The following is a 19,205-nucleotide window of genomic DNA, read 5'->3' on the forward strand; positions in this document are numbered from 1 at the left end:
GAGAGTTCTCATCCAGTTCTCATCACCCAGGAAATTCATGACCCCACAGAACAGGTTGGGCTCCCTTTTGGAATCTCTCATGGTATCTTAGACTTCATTTTTTAAGTAATTATCCTAAATATATATACTTGTTTTCTAACCACAAGTGTAATTAAATATTCATCTGTGTGATGTCTTTCTCCCTGATGGACTGTAAGTTTCATGAGGGAAAGTAGGTTGTTCTGTTCATCTCTAAATCCTCTGGTCCAGAACAGTGCAGATTTTTAATAAACATCAAAAAACAAACATTTTGTTCTTTGGGGGAAAAAGACAATAATATCAGGCTATTTTATTAGGAAATAACCAATTGTCATGTAATTAAGCTCCTCCCAACCCAGTTTTTGGGCAATATCTGTGGGTGGTACATGTACTTCTTTTTTTCTTTTTCTTGTTTTTGAGATGGAGTCTCTGTTGCCCAGGTCAGAGTGTAGTGGCGCGATCTCGGCTCACTGCAACCTCCACCTCCCAGGTTCAAGTGATTCTCCTGCCTCAGCTTCCCAAGTAGCTGGGATTACAGGCAGCTGCTACCATGTCCAGATCATTTTTTTTTTTTTTTCTGTATTTTTAGTAGAGATAGAGTTTCAGCACGTGGGCCAGACTGGCCTCAAACTCCTGATCTCAGGTGATCCACCTGCCTCAGTCTCCCAAGGTGCTGGGATTACAAGCCTAAGCCACTGCGCCTGGCCTGTGGGTGGCGCATGTATTTCTAAATGCTGGGTGTAATTATAACTGAATTCCATTAGCTTTGCATAAAATGTAATCTGGAATTATCTCTGACCTTATCCTCACACCACCTTACTGTACCCCTTATCTCAGAAAAATCAATAGTTGATGAAAATTTTAGATGGTTCATCAGGTTATCGCTGTGAATAATCATTGTACTCAGTGATATCTTCAGGAATGACTGAGATAAACTAGAAAGCTTACCCAGCTTGCTATGCTTTTGAGCTCTTAAATCTGCTTTAGATAGCTTTTCCATATCCTATCTTGTATGTGGTGTCACTTTTTGCTACTGTAAGTATATTTGCTTCTACAAGGTAGCCACATCTTTTATAAACTGTTTCTAAATAGTAGTATGCTGGGAAACCAATTTCCTAAGGCAAAGTCTTAGTTAAGCATAAACAGTGCTATTGTAGGCCTCAGGCAATCTGTCTCATTTAAGATATGAACTTGGGCTACATATGTGGTTCTAAATCTAAAGTTGACTTAGTATGAAAATAATGCACAGAAGCCTATCGAAAAGAAATGTCAGATTCCATGCTGTTAAGTCTCTGCAAAGGCTGCTAAATAATTCTAAAATTCAATTATTGGGCTCATCAGTTGACCATTTACCAGCTCTTATGTGATGAAAGATGAAATATACATGACCTCAGTTGTACTGAGCAGTTGCAGGAACATTTTACAGAAGCTCAGAAGAAGTTATAATAAAGAAGCCAATCAATAAATCAATAGAACACTTTCCATCAACTCAGCCAAAGGAAATTATTTTGATAAAGAACATTTTTAAGGGAACAAAGCAAACTTACGACAATACATTAGGTACTAGGAACAGTCATACTAACGGTACCATTTTTCAGCAAACTTAAGGCTCATTTTTTCTTTGGCTGCACCAGCACATACCTTTGAACAAGTGGCAAAGGAAGGAAATTGAGGGTAGAGGTCATGTCCAGTCCGCAGTCCAACATAATGGTGGTTGATTTGAATTTGAGCACATTGCATGGTAAGGTTGGGTGCCCTGACAGGCAATACTGAAAAAAATTAAATCACTTTGATCAGTAATTAATTACAGAAGAATCCTACAAAGTAAAGTGAATTAAATAACACTGACGATCTTCTCTCATAAGACCAGAATGTTAAGTTCAGCTAACTTTCTATGTGGTTTCCTCCCTTTTACTGCTTGGGGACTAGTTTCCCCAGCTGTTCAAAATACTCAAGTCTTAGATCACGCCCGTCTGTCTTTTCACAGGGTGCCAAGCAAGCCTGGTTTTAGATGGGCCACAGTTATTCAAAATAGAAGGTTTCAAGGCTATGGTTATTCATTCCATTCTCACAAGACACTGGTGAATTATCATCTTCCCCCTTTGTATGGAAGTACTGTCTAAAGTTGTGGATGTCAATGCAACTCTAAGCTAGACACTCAAACTGTGCTCTAGGTTTGGTTTTCTCCCCTTGTAAATAAGTGACCTTGCTCAAAGAGGAACTGGTTAGAAAGGTTAACTAACAAGCATGAGTAAAGGTTTATGCTCAGTCTTGTCAGAAGAAATGACTCAAAAGGACAAGTGACTTCCCTGATGTGCAGACACTAAGCAGGAGTGTGGGAACCTACTTCCAGACAAGTAGGAGTCTTTTTGCCTGTGGTGGCAGAGCTCAGAAGTCAAAGGGGCACAAGCCACAATGGTGTCTGCAAAGGAGAGTGAACACAACACATTGACCCGAAACATTTCTTATGTTCTCCTCAATGTTGTGGCAGTGACAGATCTGCCACACTGAAAATTATCTATATGGGACACGCTCTGCCACCTTTAATAATTCCATTGCTGCTCTGAAGAAAAGAAATGGAGGAAGACCCTTTCCCCAACATTTAAAGCCCTCCCTTGAGCAACTAAGCCCAGAAAACGAAGGGAACAGTGTGCTAAATCCACTAGCAAGTCCATTCTCTCCATTTTTTTCCCCTTGGGACAGAGTCTCACTCTGTCGCCCACGCTGGAGTGCAGTGGTGCGATCTTGGCTCACTGCAACCTCCACCTCCCTGGTTCAAGTGATTCTCCTGCCTCAGCCTCCCAAATAGCTTGGATTACAGGTGTCTGCCCCCATGCCTGGCTAATTGCTTTGTATTTTTAGCAGAGATGGGGTTTCATCATGTTGGCCAAGTTGGTCATGAACTCCTAATCTCAAGTGATCCGCCCGCCTCCTCGGCCTCCTAAAGTGCTGGGATTATAGGCGTGAGCCATGGCACCCAGCCCTCTCCTGATTTAAGCAAAGGAAAGCACCAGTGGGAGTGAAGCTCCATCAATGCCCAGCCCCATATGGCTACAGTCCCTTAGGCTAAGTCTTTCCAGGTATTTGCTGCTCTGTCGGTTCTATCTTTGTAGTGGATGACTTTTCTCCAGAGGACATTACAGGAACTGATAATTTTTGAAAACTGCATGTTCTAAAAATGGTAAGGCCAAGAGCCAAGAAGTTATATTTTGCAAGCTGCTTCTTCATTCCAAGTTTATGTATGATGATTATATTTTACCAAACAAAAATTCACAAGTCATGGTTTGAAAAGATGCAAGGCACTTACAATGAAAACAATACAAATTATTTAAAATTGCAATTGTCCTGAAGAAGTCTAGGATCCATGATTTTGGTAACTACACTTTACATAAGTTCCTTCTTTGATAGGTATCAGAATTACAGTAATTTTTTTCCTCCTAATTAAGACAGAGATATTCCTATCTCTACCCTCCATCTGGTTCCCTATTGCTACTTGGTCTTCATCTCCATCTAAAAACTATTTGTTCAAGATAAACTATCTCAAAATGAACACAAAACATCATGTTAAACATGCTCCAAATATAGCGAATGCTCCAGGAAAAGCTTTCCTATATTTTTCCTTTCAAAAATAAGAAAAAATCAGATATTCAGAAAAGCATGGAAGAAAATAAAATGAAATGCATATAACACTTATTTCTGAGTGGGAAGATTATTGTCCAATTTTCTTCTTTCCACTTTCTCTATTTTCCAAAAGTTCAGCAATGAGCTTTTACTACATTTTTATAATCAGAAAAAAAAATGTGATTAAAACAAAACAAAATTTAGCCAGCCACATTGAATCACAAAATCTTTTTGATCTTCCTCCTTAATTCTAAATTATGGAGGATAAGGTACACCAGAAAACAGAGGAATATGTAAAAATTTTAAAAGCTGATGCTCAAAATATTTCAGCAAAGGAAGTTCGCTGAAAGACTTTACATTTGTTACTGTCGTTAAAGGCCAAAGGCCAAAGAAAAGTGAGGAACGCTTTCTAACAGCTACCACCAAACGGAACAAACATTTTTAGAGCACTGATGAAAGGTGCCAGGCCTTATTTGTATGGATGAGAAGGTTAAGCTCTACCAAGTTTCAGCAGCTTTTCTGGGAAGAGCTGGACACACAGCGAGGTCCCTCTGACTCCAAAGATCCCACTCATGCTTCCCAAACTGCACTGCTCACCATGGGTCAACTGAGTGCACAGGAGCACAGAGTGGCTTGCCTGAGGTTCGCACACTTGTACAGGAGGCGCTTGCAAAGGGCCCAGACCTTGTGGCCTCCAGCGATGCTCTTTGGGCAATTCCAGTTTTCTGCCTCTGTCATCAAGCAGCGTATCATCTACTGAGGGTTATGAGACTAAGGCTCAAAACCAGTAAGTAATTATGGAAATAAAATTATCTACAATCGCACCAATCTGATCATTTTTATATTCCATCTTTTTTCATATTTGTAAAAGCTGTAATTTTAGTATTCATACTGCTCTGTGTGCTGCTTCAACTCTTGATGACTATGTTTTCCTCATGTTACATCCCACTTCATTTTTATTGGCCTAAGTAAATATACCGTGGTTTGTCTGGTCATTCATTCCCTTATTGTTGAACATTGAGGGTTGTTTTCTGTCATTCTACTATCACAAGCATGGCTGTGGTGATTACTTTAGTGCATACGTCTTTTTCCACACTGGACTATTTTTTAAGATGTTCCCAGAAGTGGCACTAACTGGGTCAAAAAAGATGAGGATTTTACAGCTCTTTCAATCTGCTGCCAAAATGCTTTCCAAAAAGGACTGTACTTATTTACAATGTCATTGGTAATATATCAGAAGATCTGTTTCACTGCTCAAACCCATGAGCATTATATTCAAAACCATGTAGAATCTGTACTGAAATGCAGTTATCACCCTAGTAGTAGCCATGTACAGCTAATTAAATGACCCTAACCAAGGAAAGTTAACTATGTGATAAGTGGCTTTAGTTCTGAGAGGCAGTTTGGTGCAATGATATAAAGTAGGGAATTTGAAGTTAAGACTGCCTGGGCTCAAATCTTGACTGCACTCAGTGTTAATGTGTGATTTGGGGAAGTTACTTAACTTTGGACTGTAAGGTGCAGTAATAGAACCTATCCCTGTAGCAGAGTTGATGGGAGGACTAAATGAATGGATACACTACCTGGTAAACAGTAAGTGCTTTTAGTTGCTATTAGTTACAAAATCATTAAGGGGCTGAAGAGGTCATCTAAGTTTGGATGGAGTAATTTATATTCTACAGTGGCATTCGCTAACATCTTATATCTGTGCATCCCTTGAGACTAGGTGAAATGAATGAACAATTTTATAAATAGTTCCCATTTTGCTAGTCTGCTCTTCAGGAAGATAGATCCACTAGTAAGTACAGAATAAACTTTATTTTTTTTCCAGCTTAACAAGCACATAGCAATGCTTTCATGTTCACTTTATTTCTACTTAATTAAAAAGCTACAGGTTTTTCTGTGATCACAATCTATAGTTGGCTCTCCATATCCATAGCTTATGCATCCACAGATTCAACCAACTACAAATGGAACAATATCTGAAAAGAAAAAACTACAAATAATAAAATATAACAACGCAGCAAAAGTTATATAAATTTTAAAATGCAGCCTGGGCGTGGTGGCTCACGCTTGTAATCCCAGCACTTTGGGAGGCCAAGGTGGGAAGATCACCTGAGGTCAGGAGTTCGAGACCAGCCTGACCAATACAGTGAAACCTCGTCTCTACTAAAGATACAAAAATTAGCTGGGCGTGGTGGCGAGTGCCTGTAATCCCAGCTACTCGGGAGGCTGAGGCAGGAGGATCACTTGAACCCAGGAGGCAGAGGTTGCAGTGAGCTGAGATCATGCCACTGCACTCCAGCCTGGGCGACAGAGCAAAACTCTGTCTCAACAAACAAACAAACAAACAAAAAGCAATGCACAACTATTTGCACAGCAATTATATTGAATTAGATGTTATCTACAGTGGGTATGGAGGGACTACTATACTATCTGTATTTCCCTGTGTGCCTTTTTTTCACAGAATAAGTGGAAATTCGTTTTGAAAGTTACATGTGGCTAAGATAAACGTTATATTTTTTGAATAAAAATTTTATCAGTTATACTTAATGTATATATTTCTCATTCTGTTATTTTCATTAAAAAGCTTTTATTATGGGCAGGCATGGTAGCTCATACCTATAATCCCAGCACACTGGGAGGTCAGGGCAGGATAACTTAAGGCCAGGAGTTTGAGGCCAGTCTGGGAAACACAGTGAGACCCTGTCTGTACAAAAAAAAAAAAAAAAATAGCCAGGTGTGGTGGCACACAACAGATGCCAGAAGACAACTGAAGTAGTATCTTTGGGGTTTTAAGGTAATTTGCTACCCCACAATTCCAACACCATCATTGTCGAGAAGTAAAGTTAAGAAATTTTCAGACCAACAGTAAGTAAGAATTCACTATTTCAACACCATCACTGAAGGAGGTATATTCAAGGTTATATTTTAGGAAGAAGGGAGTTGAACTCAGAAGAAATAGGATACAAGAAGGATTGGTGAGCAAATAAATTGGTTAAAATATTGTTAAATAATAACTATTTGAAAGTCAAATTATTCATTGACTCTAAAATATGATGAAAACACATCTGTCTTTTATTTACACACCACTGAGAAAAACAGCAACAATGAGAAATAAATCAAAACACAGTGCTTTAATGATGGGACTGAACAGTGCATTATATTATTACGCTAACTTCTTTTTACTTTGAAATTCCTTTCATATAGTGCAAGAAATTTGTCATTTGTCTTCATGTGCATTAGAACGAGATAGGGAATCCTGTTGTACATATCTTGGTTATAAAACATCAAACCTTCAACTTGGCCAGATGTGGGGCTCACGCCTGTAATCCCAACATTTTGGGAGGCAGAGGTGGGTGGATCACTTGAGTGATTAGCCCGTCATGGTGGTATGCACCTGTAATCCCAGCTACTCGGGAGGCTGAGGCAGGAGAATAGCTTAAACCCAGGAGACGGAGGTTGCAGTGAGCTGAGATCGCACAACTGCACTCCCTCCTCAGAGACACAGCGAGACTTTGTCTCAAAAAAAAAAAAAATCAAAGCTTCAACTTGTGGTCAGTTTTCATAGTAAAAAAAAAAAAAAAATCTGAGCAAATCAGAAGAAAAATTAAAAACAAAAAAAATAACTAAGACTTAAAAATCAAGAAATAACAGTATAATCATACTATTGAAAAATATAATGGTAACTAGCAGAGTCAAAAAAGTTCTCTCTTAAATTTGGGAATCGGGGACTGGGAGTTTTTCCAGTTTGTAAAACTATTTGATTTATTTTTAACTGTGCCTATATAAAATTTTATTTTAAAAAATCCACGTTAGACAATGATTCATCAAATGAAAAAAAAAATGGATGTATCTATATGATTTAGAAATAAAGCTAGAAACCTATTTAGAAATAGCCCAGCTACTTGGGAGGTTGAGGCAAGAGGATTGCTCATGCCCTGGAGTTGAAGGCTACAGTGTGCTGCGATCATGCCACTGCACTCCAGTCTGGGCAACAGAGCTAGACCCCATTTCTAAAAAAAATTAGTAAAATTTTAAAAACCTGGAAATAGATTTTAAGACAAAGATTATTATATAAACAGTTCACTGGTAATATATAATAACTGTGACCCTTACGCACAAGCAATGTAGCCTCAAAATACGTGAAGTGAACTTTGACAGAATTCCAAAGATTTCAAGGGGAGAAACCTGCTGCCAGTCTAGCTGTTTTAAGCTGCTATTAAAATATTCTCTTTGTTGTTGGTGCTCTGCTTTTTCGAACACAGGTATGAGGTATAACTTACTTTCCTTTTGGTTTACGCTTCTAACACATAAGAACTCGTCTTTCACAACTGTGAAAATACTGTCAGCCACGATCACTTTGAATATGGCCTCTCTCCATTCTTTCTAGTTTCTACTTCTGGAATGCCTATTAAATACATGTGGTAATGTTTCATTTTGCTCCCCCTTCCCTGTTTATCCTTTCTTTTTTTTCTTTTTTTTTTTTTTTTGCTATGTATAGTGCATGCTGGGTATTTTCTTCAGATTTATTTTACATTTTGCTAATTCTTTCTTTAGTGGTGTCAAATCTGCTATTTAACCAATGGGTTAAATACTGAAATTTTCTTCCCAGTGACTATGTTTCTCAAATCTAGAAGTCCTCTTTCCTTATTAAAAACAGCATCTTATTCTTTCCAAAGGTTTGGATTCCTTCATACATGCCTTTAAATCACTTTCACATATTACAGAGTCTCCATGTTACATGATTTTCTGAAGTTCTTGGTAGTCTTATTAAGTCTACTCATCCTTACTCATGGTGGATTTCAGATCCTTGAACAGTTTGCATGGTGAGCCCATTTTGGTAGGGCTTTGTGGGAATTTGTGGGAACTCTATGAGGAATGGGTTGAGGCAGGTCCCCAATAAATGTCACCATTTTGAAACCATTTTATGTTGATTTCTCAACTGTTGATTTCTCAACTTAAATATCTGTACTGTAAGGGAAGCATACACATCAGACTCTCAACACTCTCAAAACACTGGCCCAAGCTCCTTGCAGAGACGAGCTTCCTTACAGACCCCAGGAGCAAGCAAATGAAATTTTTCTAGTACTCCCTTCACTGATGTATATAGTCCTTGGGAGTTTCTTGATTATCAATCTTGAAATATACATTTTGAATGTCACATTTATTACTAACAAGATTAAATCATATTATGCTAAGGCTTCACCAAATCTAATACTTCAAAAATCTGCTGGCTGGGTGCGGTGGCTCACACCTGTAATCCCAGCACTTTGGGAGGCCGAGGCGGGCGGATCACGAGGTCAGGAGATTGAGACCATCCTGGCTAACACAATAATACTCCATCTCTACTAAAAATACAAAAAATTAACCGGGCGTGGTGGCGGTTGCCTGTAGTCCCGGCTACTCGGGAGGCTGAGGCAGGAGACTGGTTGTGAACCCAGGAGGCGGAGCTTGCAGTGAGCCAAGATCCTACCACTGCACTCCAGCCTGGGCGACAGAGATAAACTGTCAAAAAAAAAAAAAAAAAAAGAAAAGAAAAAATAAAAAGAAACAATCTGCTTTCCAGCCGGGCGCGGTGCCTCACGCCTGTAATCCTAGCACTTTGGGAGGCCGAGGTGGATGGATTCCCTGAGCTCAGGAACTGGAGACCAACCTGGGCAACATGGTGAAACCCCATCTCTACTAAAATATAAGACATTAGGCCAGGAGCAGTGGCTCACGCCTGTAATGGAAGGATTTAGGGAGGCCAAGGCAGGTGGATCACTTGAGGTCAGGAGGAGTTCAACACCAGCCTGGCCAACATGGTGAAACCCTGTCTCAACTAAAAAAACAAAAATTAGCTGGGCGTCGTGGCATGCGCTTCTAATCCCAGTTACTTGGGAGGCTGAGGCAGGAGAATCGCTTGAACCCAGGGGGCGGAGTTTGCAGTGAGTGGAGATGGCGCCACTGCACTCCAGCCTGGGTGACAGAGTAAGACTCTGTCTACAAAAAAAAAAAAAAAAAACTAGCCGGACATGGTGGCGAGCACCTGTAATCCCAGCTACTCGGGAGGTTGAGATAGGAGAGTCACTTGAACCTGGGAGGCAGAGGTTGCAGTAAGCTGAGATAAAAAAAAAAAAAAAAAAAAAAAAAAGGCTATACAAACAAAATGACAGCCAGCCAACTTAATCTCACAAAAATCTTTAAAAGCAGTGTGAAATACTGTGAACTTCATTAAAAAAAATTGGCAAATTAGTAGATTTGGCAATTTGGTCATATGACAAATTGAATTTTAGTGAACTGACTTTGGGTAACAAGTCTCTTTTTTTGTGTGTGCAAAAAGAACCATAGTCTAAAACATCATCTGTGTTCTTTTCCCTAGTCTTATTTAAAGTAATTACAATATGCATAGTTATTACGCTATGGTGTTTATTAGGTATCAGGTACTACTCTGTAACAACTTTATATTTTAACTCTTACAATCCTCCCAAGAATGCCATGAGGTAGGAATTATTTTCTCATTTTACAGATGAAAGAAATGAGGCACAGAAAATATAAAACTTTCACATGATCTCAAAGTTCTAAGAAAATGTGCCAGGACTTGAACCTGGACAATGAGCTCCGGAATCAGTACAGTTAGCCAACACAGCATACACACCGTGTTACACAGTATGAAAGGCATTGTCAGAGACCTAAAGAATTATTATTTTTTGCAGAGGTGGTATACTCTAAAAGGCCTTATTTTGAATTGGTAAGAATGCAGATGAGTTTATAATCTGGTTCTGAACAAAGAGAATTAGCTGACTGATGCAATAAAGCAAAGGTCCCAAGTAAATTAAATTATTAAATTGCCCTGCAAACCATCATAAGCGGTAATTTTCTTTCATTGGTTTCCTTTCCATTCAAAAAGAGTGAGAAGATTCTCTTACTGTAAAGTAGTTTTGCTGCTGAGACTGCCTTTAATTATCTATACTGTAACCTGTAACTTCTGGGCTGAATTGATGCCAATAGCTCTTACTCTCTTGCTTGAGAGAACTGCACAGTCATAAAGAAACTATTTTTTTTTAAATAGGCAATAGTGTTAATGAAATAAGTTGTAAATGACATCACCAATTTTTTCTGTTTTCTATTTAACCAACCCATGTATCACATCATCCAATATCTCATTTGACATCAGCATAAAGTATTAGTTCTAACTTTGCTGGTACATTGATATTAGCCTGAATGAAACCCTAAATTCTGTGGGTCTCAAATATCTTCATCTGACAAATGAGGAGATTTAACTAGATTATTTTAAGCTTTCTTTTAACACAAAAATGTTGTTTCTCATTATTCTACCATTTCACTGGGTCAATCAAAACTCCTGTTTTTTATAACCTGTCACCAACACGTTTGTGACATTGACTTTCTGGGCCGGACGCGGTGGCTCATGGCTGTAATCCCAGCACTTTGGGAGGCTGAGGTGGGAGGATCACCTGAGGCCAGGAGTTCAAGACCAGACTGGCCAACATGGCAAAACCCCGTCTCTACTAAAAATACAAAAATTAGCTGGGCGTGGTGGCACGTGCCTTTAATCCCAGCTACTTGGAAGCCAAGGCAGGAGAACAGCTTGAGGCAGTGGAGGTTGCAGTGAGCCGAGAGATCACACCATTGTACTCCATCCTGGGCTGCAGAATGAGGCTTCTGTCTCAAAAAAAAAAAAAAAAAATTGACTTTCCAAAAATGTAAAAAACTATACAATGCACAAGCTGGAACTAATTTCAAGATCATCTAGTCTAAATGCTTCCTTTTAAAAACATCTTTTATTATTTTCTTTTTAAAAAGTTTAAAATAGAGATGGGGTTTTGCCATGTTGCCCAGGCTGCTGTTGAACTTCTGGGCTCCAGTGAGTGATCCACCAGCCTTGGCCACCCAAAGTGCTGGGATAACAGGCGTGAGCCACCATGCCCAGCCTAAATATTTCTTTTAGAAACAAGGAACCCTGTTCTTCCAGAGCTTGTAAACTTTTCTCTTCTCCAACACATCCGAGTATTAACATTCACTGCCATCAGTAAATGCAGCTTACTAGCAGACACTCCATGGCCTAACAGGGCATATATGGTTCCCAGAGGGACAGGGAGCATCTCTACCTTATATTACCCCATTCTGAGATGCTGGCTTCCACTGAGGCAAATTTGCCTAATTTGGAGGCAAATTACCCCTGCTAGGAATTATGGGCCAAGCCCTCCAATAATCAGAGTTCTATAAATACATTTCAATTTTATTTGGTAATCTTTCACTTTCTTCCACTTTGTGTCTTGATTCCATCTCGCAGGAGAGCTGTTAAATGTGCCAATCATACTCACTGTCAAAGTGACTACACAGCTGGATAAAAGAGAAGGATAATTTTCCACTTGTGCAGGAAATCTGTAGCATGCATGGTGAACACAGAAAAGCCTCTTTCTGGTTGAAGAGTGGCTAGATATCACACACAGCTGAGTAACTGCCACTTAGGGTTGCTCCCTCACGCTCATCCTGTCCTCTACTTGGCTTTCCATGAAAACGAGACAAGCAGCAGAGGGTGGTCATAAAAAGCAAAATTTCCCCAACAGAAGCACAGGAAGGGTGGAAATGTTGATAGTAAACCATTAAGGGTAAGGGAAGGAAAACAGGTAGGGGCTGCCTTTGGAACCAACATTGTTGGCTATTTGGAACCAGCACTTAACACACGTTAAAAAGTAATTATAGTTGATGAAAAAAAGTTCATAGAACTATATATGTGACTCTGTTTGTTATATATATGTATATATATATGTATGCATAAAAGACTGTAAGCACACACACCAAACTAATTGAAGTGGTTACCGCAGGGAAGAGTGGCTGACCATACTGGAACTCTCACTTTCTACTTAGATACTTCTGTATCCTTGACTACTACTTATTTTAAACATTAACCAGAATTTTTTTTTTTTTTAGAAATCAGAAAAAAACTTTTTTTTTCTCTTTTTTTTTTTGAATAAAGAGTCACTACCAGAGAAGTTTCTATTGGCAACAAAGTTTTTAAGGACAATATAATTTATACAAATTGCTGAAAATGTGCAACAATGATAACTGGCAAGAAAAATGGTTAACAAAATGGTAAAACTTGTACATGGCTAGAGGATCAGCATCAAGAAGGGAGACTTATTAGTGTAATGTTAATTCAAGAGGAAGCTAAGAATTTATTCTAGCATGTTAGAAATATGCTTTTTTTTCTCTCTCTTCAAACCACATATAAATGCAATGGTTCAAGTTTCAAGGTTTAGACAAATCTGGACATCAAAATCAATCACAAAGCATAGAGCAGAAATACCATGGATACCAGGGAGTTCCTGATCACAATTGTGAAGACAATCAGGAAGGGGTTCCCTAACTTAACAGACTTTTAATGCAGACAAAAGTGTTTTATATTTAGGGGGAAGATGCCTGGTATAATACATTTCAGCAAGGAGGAGAGCATGCCTAGTTTCAATCTTTGAACAAATATGCTTCTGGATGGATCAAGAGTTGGGGGTGGGGAGAAGTTTACGCCCCTTTAGTAACTTCAGTTTTTCAAAGAAATGGATTGCCAAACAGCTTTTGATAAATTGAGTAAGTTTTTAAAGACAGCGAACATTTATTAATCACTGACTTCACGCTGGGTTATTCACATGCATTTATGTACGCACAAAAACCAGGCTGACTGGCTAAGTACTAGGGCCGAGAAAAGGCTTTTCAATGGAAAAACTTCTTACTAGTCACACCATAATAAATTAGGAGTCAGCAAAGGAAAGAGCTTCCATTTGCCTCTACCATTTGGTAGAGACTCTGGGAGAGAGCGGAAGCAGTAGCTTCTTTACTAACATATGCTGATCCTATAGATTAGGCAGAAGGGAGAGCCATACTTACTGGAGGAACTAGTTAAATTTTGATTTTCAGTTTACTTTGGTCCATGATAAAATACTTCTTTGAAAATCTTTATTATGGAATCTAAGCAAGGAAATTCTAAAATTTTAGTGAAATATTTAATATAATTTTGGGGTAGGAGATAATTTTTTTTTTGAAACAGGGTCTCACTCTGTTGCCCAGGCTGGAGTTGCAGTGGTGTGTCATGGCTCACCACAGTCTCAATCTTCTGGGCTCAAGCAATCCTCCCACACCTCAGCCTCCTGAGTAGCTGGGACTACAGATCAAGCCATTATGCCTGGCAAATTTTTGTATTTTTTTGTAGAGAGCAAGTCTCACTATGTTGCCCAGGCCGGTCCTGAACTCCTGGGCTCAAGCGATCTGCCCACCTTGGCCTTCCAAAATGCTGGGATTATAGGTGTGAGCCATCATGCCTGACCCAGGAAAGAACTTTTAAGGCAGGATCCTAAAGCCATGATCCTGGGAGAAAATACTGATAGATTGGATTACTTATACCAAAGACTTTTCTATGAGAAAAACTACTTTGAATACAGTAAAAGATTATCTGGGGAAATAGTATTTATAAAACCAAGACAAAAAATTGATACCCTTAATATACAAAGAGCGCTAACAAATGAGTAAGAAAAAGACAAAGATTCCAACAGAAAAATGTGCAAAAAGCACAGTTAATTCATGAAATACAAATGAGTGAAAAAGCATATGCAAAGATGTAACAGAAATGCAAAGCAGAAACCCAGAAGAAATAAAAGTGTAATTTAAAACTATACTGAGATAAAATGCCCAGTCCATACATTGGCAAAGAAGCTAAAGATGAGGTTGTGGGGAAATGGAAACTCTTACTTACTCTATGGGTAAAAACTAAAGCAGTCCTGAAGAGCAATATTGCATCTAAGTTTAAAATGTGCATGTATAGTCTTTGAACAAGAAATTCCACTTAGGAATTTACAATAAGCAAATACAGTTTAACTAGATGGGTGCAAAAAATCTAAACAGTATGTTTTCATCAGCACTGTGCAGGACAGTAGGGAATAAAAACCAAAATGTTCAACAGCAGAATATGTCCATACAATGTTACATTGTAAACATATTAAAAATGAACTATATAAATGTTCCAAATGAAAAAGCTTATGACCATTGTCTCTCATTATCTATATGTCTCTTCTCCTTTTAAATTAGAATCCATGTCTCAGTTGTAATTATGGCCACCTGGAATAAAAACTATTTGCTAGACTTGACTGCAACTAGACGTAGCCATGTAAGAAAATGCTGGTCAGGAAGGTATAAATAGAAGTAGTGTACGCAACTTTGAGAAAGTATCAAAGGGAGAGGACATGCCTTTCTTTGTCCCTTCCTCCTTCCTACTGGTTAGAATAGGGATATAACGGCCTGAGCTGGTAGTCATATTGGATCACAAAGAGGAAGTCATGGATTACAGATGGTGGAGCTACAAGCTATCAGGAGAGCCTGGACCTGCCACAACAGCCCTGGACTATTTAACTCAGCACATCATTTACACAAGAGAGATGTAAACATTTATCCTGTTTAAGCCACCATTACCTCAGGCTTTCTGTCACTCAGAGCTGAATCTAATCCTAAGTGGTGTACAGCTTTAGGGTGACTCACACAGAAGTCATCACTGCACACACCTATCATAGCAGGTATACCATAATGACTGATTATTTGAGGTGGTGAGATTACAGGTGATTTTTATTTTTTTCTTTATACTTCTCAGGATTCAGAAGTATATTCTGAAAATTTTTTCTTACATCAATACGTACTGATTCTGTAATAGCTATTTTTACTTTGAGAAGTTTTCTAAAAATGTGTTAAAAAAATAGAAGCTTTTTTTTTTTTTTACTTAGTTCCTTGAAAGAACTCTCTTTAGTTTAGTCAGATTGATTTCTTTTGAAAAATAACTATATTGCCTGACAGTTTACCACTGAATCTCAGCAGCCTGCCAGGCACACAAATAGGTTTTACTAGGCTGAATTTCTTTTTTTTTTTTTTTTTTTGAGGCGGAGTCTCACTCTGTCGCCCAGGCTGGAGTGCAGTGGCCGGATCTCAGCTCACTGCAAGCTCCGCCTCCCGGGTTTACGCCATTCTCCTGCCTCAGCCTCCCCAGTAGCTGGGACTACAGGCGCCCGCCATCTCGCCCGGCTAGTTTTTGTATTTTTAGTAGAGACGGGGTTTCACCGTGTTAGCCAGGATGGTCTCGATCTCCTGACCTCGTGATCCGCCCGTCTCGGCCTCCCAAAGTGCTGGGATTACAGGCTTGAGCCACCGCGCCCGGCTGAATTTCTTAAGGTTTCCTGAAGAACCCCACATAAAGATGGTAATTCATCTTTATGGATAGATTTTCCATAATGGATTTATGGATGAATTTACAGATGAAAGGCAGTTTGCCAGTCCTCTACCAAGTTGCTATTTGCAGATAGGTGACATATTCAACAATTTCACCCTTTAAAACTTTCAGGTCAACATAATGTTGAATTAAAGAAGCCAGACACAAATGAGACATAAGGTATAGTTCCATTTAAATGAAGTTCAAGAATAGGCAAATGTGAGACACAGTGATTTAAGTCAGAATAGTGATTAACTGGAGGGAAAGTTATTGACTGGGAAGGAAACAAAGTTGGTGGAAATGTTCTGGATCTTAATTTTGATCATGAATACATGGATGCATATATAGGTAAAAATTCATCAAGCTGTATGTATGCTTGAAGTTTATGCTAGCTGAACTGAATGAAAAGTATACCTAAAACCAGACAAGCACCCTGTGGACTGCAACATACTTTCTAGTAATTTGTCTATACTCAACATGTTGATATGACTGAGAATACGTATTTATCAGTTCTGGAAGAAGAGGATACCCCCTGCCCACTATCTCTTCCTCAAAAGAGATGAAAGTCAAGGAATTCTTTAAGGTTTCTGTTCCCTCCTTATTCACATCTGGGCATTCTTCTCATACTGTATCATCATCTGGTCCCATTGATTGTTGGGATGCTTTTTGCCCTCTAGTGTATTTGTGAATTCTGTTACTGCTTCCGAGGTCTTCTGTAAAGTGTTAAAAAATATTTTCTCTCCTGGTGTAGGTAATTCTGACTTGGAATTTGCTTTGATGCATTTGCTAAGCTCCCTAATTCTTCTTGTTTTGATTATATATCACTTTCCTAAATGTTTTCTGTAACTGCAATGAAGTCATATTTTTTGATTTCACATTCCAGTTTTTCTTAATTGTGTGAAATAAAGCTCTTTTAACTCCTTGGTCCCAGATTTCCAAAGGGAAAAAATTAAAGGCTCTACATGTTTACAAATTCTTACTTTACACTCTTTTTTTTTCCGCTCAGGCTGGAGTGCAGTGATGCGATCTCGGCTCACTGCAAGCTCCACATCCCAGGTTCACGCTGTTCTCCTGCCTCAGCCTCCCAAATAGCTGGACTATAGGCGCCCACCACCACGCCTGGCTAATTTTTTGTATTTTTTGTTTTTTAGTAGAGACAGGGTTTCACTGTATTAGCCAAGATGGTCTCGATCTCCTGACCTCGTGATCCACCCACCTCAGCTTCCCAAAGTGCTGGGATTACAGGCATGAGTCACTGAGCCCGGCCACTTTAAACTCTTAAACTTCCTTGAAACTTTTTCTGGAAAACAGAAAACCTCCACAATCCTTACTCTTTACTGTCCAAACCACTCAGCTTTGTAGTTAAAACCCACCATGCTTTTGCTTCAATTTGCCTAACTTCCCCTCCCAATACACTTATTAGGTCTGCCCCTCCCCCACTTATAGTGATCTATTGTTGCCATCAAATATACATATCTGTCAGATGTTAATAACATATATAATGAAACTAATTTCAGGAGTAGCTGTATAGTCCATTTTTACACTGCTGATAAAGACATACCTGAGACTGGGCAGTTTACAAAAGAAAGAGGACTTACAGTTCCACGTGGCTGAGGAGGCCTCACAATCATTACGTAACGCAGGGGGAGCAAGTCACATCTTACATGGATGGCAGCAGACAAAGAGAGAGCTTGTGCAGGGAGACTCCCATTTTTAAAACCATCACATCTTGTGAGACACATTCACTATCATGAGAACAGCTTGGGAAGGACCCGCCCCCATTATTCAATCATCTCCCACCAGTCTCTCCCACAACACGTGGGGATTATGGGAGCTACAAGATGATATTTGCGTGGAGACACAGATCCAACCACATCAGTAGTCGATATTCTGAACTATCCAAATAGAAGGATGTCACCAGGGGGAAATAAGTCCATTTTTGTACACACTGCTACAGAGCACTATGAAGCAAAAAATACATAATAAATTGTACACATCCATCACTGGGGAAATGGAACTTCTCCAAATTATTTTTACTTTAACTGTTCCTTCTACTTGGAATAAGACAAAACACTCCTTCTTGAACATATTTATCAAAGTACTTTTCAAGGTCAGTTCAGATTTTGCCTCTCTAGGGAACTGTGATTCTCCCATTGGAATTCATCTTTTTTTCTTTCCTTCAACTTTTAAGTTCAGGTGTACATGTATAGGATGTGCAGGTTTGTTACATAAGTAAATGCGTGCCATCGTGGTTTGCGGCACCTATCAACCCATCACCTAGGTATTAAGCCCAGCATCCATTAGCTATTCTTCCTGATGCTCTCCCTCCCGCTACCCACCTGATGAGATTAATCTTCCATAATCCTAATCTTACATAGGTAGGTCCCTACTGCCTGTATCAAAGGCTATCACCAAAACGTTATATTCTCAATCACATACATTGAATATACACAGTTTGTTCAATAGTGAGTAACTGATAGGTAGGATCTATGTCTTATTCATCTTTATGTCTCAGAGCACCGAGAATGTTTTGTACGAGATAGACATTTAATAACATTTGTTCAGGCCGGGCGCGGTGGCTCAAGCCTGTAATCCCAGCACTTTGGGAGGCCGAGACGGGCGGATCACGAGGTCAGGAGATCGAGACCATCCTGACTAACACGGTGAAACCCCGTCTCTACTAAAAAAAAATACAAAAAAACTAGCCGGGCGAGGTGGTGGGCGCCTGTAGTCCCAGCTACTCGGGAGGCTGAGGCAGGAGAATGGCGTGAACCCGGGAGGCGGAGCTTGCAGTGAGCTGAGATCCGGCCACTGCACTCCAGCCTGGGCGACAGAGCGAGACTCCGTCTCAAAAAAAAAAATAAAAAAAAAAAAAATAACATTTGTTCAATCGTATAGCCAAACAATGGATTTTTGTTATTGCTTCTCTTATCTGTTAGCTGTAACTATCACAGTCATCAACATAATCATCAACAGTTTCTTCCTACTGGATACATAGCTTCAATCAAAAACCATTTAAAAATAAGCCACCATCTACGGCTCTGAGCCCCTTTATGTTTCTACAGAGATTTTTTTTTTTTGTGAGGGGGGGTGTTGAGTGGCCATTGTGTTTATTTTAACAGATTGATTGTTTACATTTCTTGGGTTTATCAGGCCTCTCTCTCAAGTACAGAGAAACTATTTCTGGCTGTTCTGTTTTCCAAGGAAACCTTGCAATTTTCTTTTAAGGTCATAGAAATCTATTACTCATTTCTTCCCTGTGTTTTGGCTAGGATCATGTGTAGAAATCTATTACTTTTATGAGTCTGCTATGCACCAC

General features: G+C 39.3%; 1 protein-coding gene across 2 annotated transcripts in view; it reads right to left on the bottom strand.

Moving 5' to 3' along the window:
- Nucleotides 1-19,205, bottom strand: part of INTS9 (integrator complex subunit 9) — a 126,877-nt gene that overhangs the window by 94,781 nt on the left and 12,891 nt on the right. For both annotated transcript variants that reach the window (XM_033229612.1, XM_033229622.1), the window contains exon 2: nt 1,660-1,787. In XM_033229612.1, coding sequence (XP_033085503.1) covers nt 1,660-1,787 — 128 coding nt within the window. The remainder of the gene's footprint in view (nt 1-1,659; nt 1,788-19,205) is intronic.

Source organism: Trachypithecus francoisi, unplaced genomic scaffold, assembly GCF_009764315.1.
Source record: "Trachypithecus francoisi isolate TF-2019V2 unplaced genomic scaffold, Tfra_2.0 Contig01440, whole genome shotgun sequence".
Taxonomy (NCBI): domain Eukaryota; kingdom Metazoa; phylum Chordata; class Mammalia; order Primates; family Cercopithecidae; genus Trachypithecus; species Trachypithecus francoisi.